Below are 4199 nucleotides of genomic sequence, written 5' to 3'. Positions count from 1 at the left end.
ATGGACGTGTCGAGGTTGCCGTCTTTGTCTTCACAGTATGGAACCGACACGCACCCTTTGGATAGTATGGACCAGCCCACACCAGTTGGTGTATACGAAGCCCGCAGAGCAGCGCTAGGTATGTTCGAATGCAACAGGATCAACCCACATACTGATTCTGCCCTTCTAGCATGTGTTGTAAGTTCAAATTCGGCATGCTCCTGCTGTAACATGTACGAATTTATTCATTCAGGTAGAGCTCAAGAATCTTCTGCAACATCCCTTTGAGAAAGCCGCTGAGAGCGCCTTTGCCATGTATGATTTTGCTTCCGTTCAAGTCTTTATTGAACATGGCATTGTGGACCGCATGGCGAAAGAGCCATCTGGCATTTCTGTCAAAACTCTCCAGTCAGAACTGGACCTTGACTCCCATAAGCTCACCACGGTATTACGCCATCTGTCAGTCTGTGGTTGGACTCGAGAGACTCAGGATGGTATTTTTGCCTTGAATCGCTCCTCTCGCATTTTACTACAAGGCCAAAGGGGCCGTGCAGTAATGATGTAGGATTCTTTTGCTCACCGACTTTGCACAATTAATCTTGTTATAGGGCCCCCAATTACATGGGGATCGCAGAGGCTCTTCCTCGATGGCTTGTGCATCCCGAATTCAGGTTCTCTAAGTCTCCAGATCACACCGCATTTCAACTTGTGAACAATACTACAAAGCCGTTCTTCGAATGGGTGAAAGATGATAGGAATTATCTTGATCGATTTGCAGCGGCTGTTGAGGTTTGCATCATCCGCCTGTAACTGGTAATGCTATACTTATAATTCTCAGGCAATCGGCGAATATGTAACCCCAGGAATATTATCAGACTACCCATGGCATACGTGCTCAGAATCAACTATTGTTGATTGTGGTGGAGGCAAAGGAAGCCTAGCTATCGCCCTCGCTAAATCAGTGAAAAAACTATTAAGAAGCAACGCAACTGAAATATAGTATCAAGATTTCCTGCCCTCCGTCTTGTTGTCCAGGAGAGGGAAGAGATGGTCGGGCCTGCTGAAGCTAACATCAAGGCCCGTTTGGATCCCAACTTAGTTCATGGCACAGTAGTTGCTGAAGCCAACGACTTGTTCTCTGTTCAACCACGCACTGGGGATAATTATACCTTCATGTTACGACATGTTCTGTGCGCTACACCTTCGTGATCCTTTGTTATCCACCGACATTCTTTCATAGGCACGACTGGCCCAAGGCTCAAGCTGTAAGTCTTTTTTATCATCGACATCAAATCTCTGTTGACGTTGCCAGGTGAACATCCTAGAGAAACTTGCTGCTGCTGCAGGACGGTATTTTTTGCAAGTGCGGAATTTTGATATATCAGCTATCGGGCTCAGGTCCAGACACGCTGCTCATGTACTACATGGGCGAGCAGATAACGACCTGTTGAAGTGAAGTGTATGCTTTTAAGTGGTTATCTCTTCGCATCAGGGCGACTCTGATTGATGTCAATGCGTGTGTTGTATGTATGCATCTCATTCAGTGCTTTAATCTCACAGTCGTGCTACTTGGCAGGATGAGAACAGAGCGTCGCAAACAAAGGCCCTAATACACATCTGACTCATGATTTACAGTTGTATTTGTGACGTTATTCTGATCACAAAGTATGTATGCCAGAGTCCTAAAATTTCATGATCAGCATCTCACTGATACTTTTGCAGGTGCGCTTGGTGCCTTCCGACTTGAAGCCCCGATTTCCATCTCTACTTATTACTCACCACACCTGATGTTCTTGCCACACACATTCGTGATATACTCGAGCTGTCAGTTTCTTTCTTAAATGGCACGCCTTGAACCAGACATGTAAGTTCTCAATTTGCATGCGGATAAATAAATAAAATGGAATAACAAAATCGGCAATCTTCCAGGATTCGTATCATCATATATGCCTTATCTAGCCCGGGAACTATTCTAGGCCATCCTTTGTTGATTCTATTTAATGTGGGGCTTTATCCATCATGTGGGTGGTCCATAATCGAACACGTATCCTAAATCAACGTTGATAGGCACTATATTCCAGTGGACCGAAACCACCTACCTGAAGCAGCGCAAGACATGTTAGGCCAGATTGCTCTTCTTGCTTCTCCGCCTACAAATGCCCGCAACTTCCTCATTACAGATGCATACGGCCGCGGGACTCATAACGCACGGGGGAAGGCGTGGCTTCAATCAATTGTTGATGGTCTCGTCGCATTCCGCTCTCAGGATCCTCCATTGAATCTGGCTTTTGTCAATTTTGCGATCATCCGGGACGGGGTGCTTGGCCTTGATCTGGGCTAGGTAGTATACGGCGTATATCTGAGGGTATCAAAATGCTCAAATACAAGTGACATAGGGATCAGTGGACCGTGGTGAGGTGTAACGTTGGCAGATTTCTCGCTGTCCTTAGTCAATTATGAATTGCGGGTCTGAGCTGGTGCGGTTCTGGCAGATAGAACAGTAAGGTGTGCTGTAATCGACTTGGTCACATAATCTAAGAGGTCGAACCGAGTACGTGCATATAAATCATCTTCAATTATCTATCATGATCGATGATAGCCTGGCACAACCTGGTAAGTGAAACATATAGTCATACGACAAATTAAATGCAAATAATATTTAGAAGTAGTACGATTCCCCTCCACGGACTCCGCCATGGTTGAAATGTCGATGGGTAATCCAGATTTTTCAGTATGCCGATTTGCAGGTATCGTTATCGTCCTGGTGTGTGATCTGCGTTATGTGCACCTCCACTGACGTACGCTTCACATTATATCGCTGCGAGGTTTCTCGTGCCATCTCGTTGGCTATCCTGATAGTCGAGAGGTAACTATGACTTGAAGTTGTTTTCCTCATTGCTATTCGGATAATAATCATGTAGAAGGTAATAGAGATTATCGGCATAATCTAGGTAGCCAAAGCTTAGTTATTTTCGATAAAAGGGAGTCGACGATGGAAATTACCATGTCTAGGACAACATATATTCCGTTGTTCGCTTCTGCGAAACAGACCAATGCCGACAGGAGCGTCACAGAGTACAGTATAGCAGAATCTGCGAGCACGCGCACTATCGGCATCATACTAGAGCTCTTCGTAGCGCGAAGTGCGGAGACATCGCGTTCCATCCTCCAGATCCGATATGCCAGAAATCCTGAACAAATTGGTCTCAGGCCTCGAGTACTCAGGTAAAAAGTATGCTCACCTGAAGCCGATAAATTACTTGCAAGTGTCATGGCATAGAAGATCATGATCCATCGACCAGTTGATTTGGCGAAGATGTCTCCAGCATCGCTAGTTGCTTTTGAGAAACTGTAGGCAGCACCAAAGCCGCCCACTTGGATGGAACATCAGAGGCACGACTTCCTGAGCACGATTGCGACCTAACCTGCCATACCGAACCACAACAAACTCGGTACAATAATAATCCATACAGATTGCCAGACGACGTAACAGCGATAAATCTTTGACATTTCATAAGCAAGAGGGTTACAATCTGGCAGATAAAACTTGAACCCACCACGATCCCATCACCAAGCATTGTCTGCGAGGTATATAGTATGCTCTTGATCAAAAATGTGATTTGGGCAACGTCTGCAAAGAATGCCTCTGGTCCCCCTGGGAATGTATTGCGATAGGTAACCAGTCCCTGTTCAGCACGAATGAAGTCTACTATCATGTGCTTGTGAGGCTTGAGTACTGGATGACGCCAGATGCAAAAGGGGAAAAACTTACTGCAGTACTTAGGATCAGCAACATGCATGCCACTACAACATTTGGGCGATGAATCTCGTCCATACGACGTTTGTAGGTCAATGCCCACATGGTACCAATAAACATGAGCACCGAAAAGCCTGAATAACCCTAGCTTAGTGGGCATGGGACGGACAAATCCATTGTAATACTCACCATATAAAATTCCTTGCATCATGGTTGAAAATATAGCAGTAGTATCCAGCGGTATGCCTCTCGAAGCCATGGCAGATGGAGTCTTGGGGGTTTATCGAGGATTAGGGTGCAGATATAATGTCTAGTCTCGTGTCAGCTCAGGCTTATTAAATGCCAACATGATATCTGCTGATTACATGCCATGATGAATTGCACCGGTAACATTTCACCACAGTAAACCCGATTGGCCTGCCAGACTCGAAACATCGCAACCATGATGCCAACCATCATAGTA

The 4199-nt window shown here is 45.5% G+C and overlaps 2 protein-coding genes across 2 annotated transcripts; one reads left to right on the top strand and one right to left on the bottom strand.

The window, feature by feature from the left end:
* On the top strand, positions 1-2115 carry F5147DRAFT_762115 (uncharacterized protein; the record flags this gene model as incomplete). Its single annotated transcript, XM_041440573.1, has 12 exons — positions 1-118; positions 170-177; positions 233-438; positions 588-768; positions 818-940; positions 1015-1169; positions 1220-1244; positions 1292-1377; positions 1615-1644; positions 1702-1843; positions 1909-2000; positions 2061-2115. The coding sequence occupies 10 exons, from the start codon at positions 1-3 to the stop codon at positions 1724-1726; spliced, it is 957 nt and encodes a 318-aa protein (XP_041290870.1). The 3' UTR covers positions 1727-1843; positions 1909-2000; positions 2061-2115.
* Positions 2116-2531: 416 nt separating this feature from the next.
* F5147DRAFT_638384 (uncharacterized protein) lies at positions 2532-3995 on the bottom strand (the record flags this gene model as incomplete). The annotated part of the gene is made up of 7 exons (XM_041432976.1): positions 2532-2926; positions 2983-3170; positions 3222-3353; positions 3405-3480; positions 3537-3698; positions 3752-3870; positions 3926-3995. The coding sequence occupies 7 exons, from the start codon at positions 3993-3995 to the stop codon at positions 2708-2710; spliced, it is 966 nt and encodes a 321-aa protein (XP_041290869.1). The 3' UTR covers positions 2532-2707.
* Positions 3996-4199: the final 204 nt, after the last annotated feature.

Source organism: Suillus discolor, assembly GCF_016758755.1.
Source record: "Suillus discolor strain FC423 chromosome Unknown F5147scaffold_41, whole genome shotgun sequence".
NCBI classification, from domain to species: Eukaryota; Fungi; Basidiomycota; class Agaricomycetes; order Boletales; family Suillaceae; genus Suillus; species Suillus discolor.
This window is presented reverse-complemented; position numbering and strand designations above follow the sequence as displayed.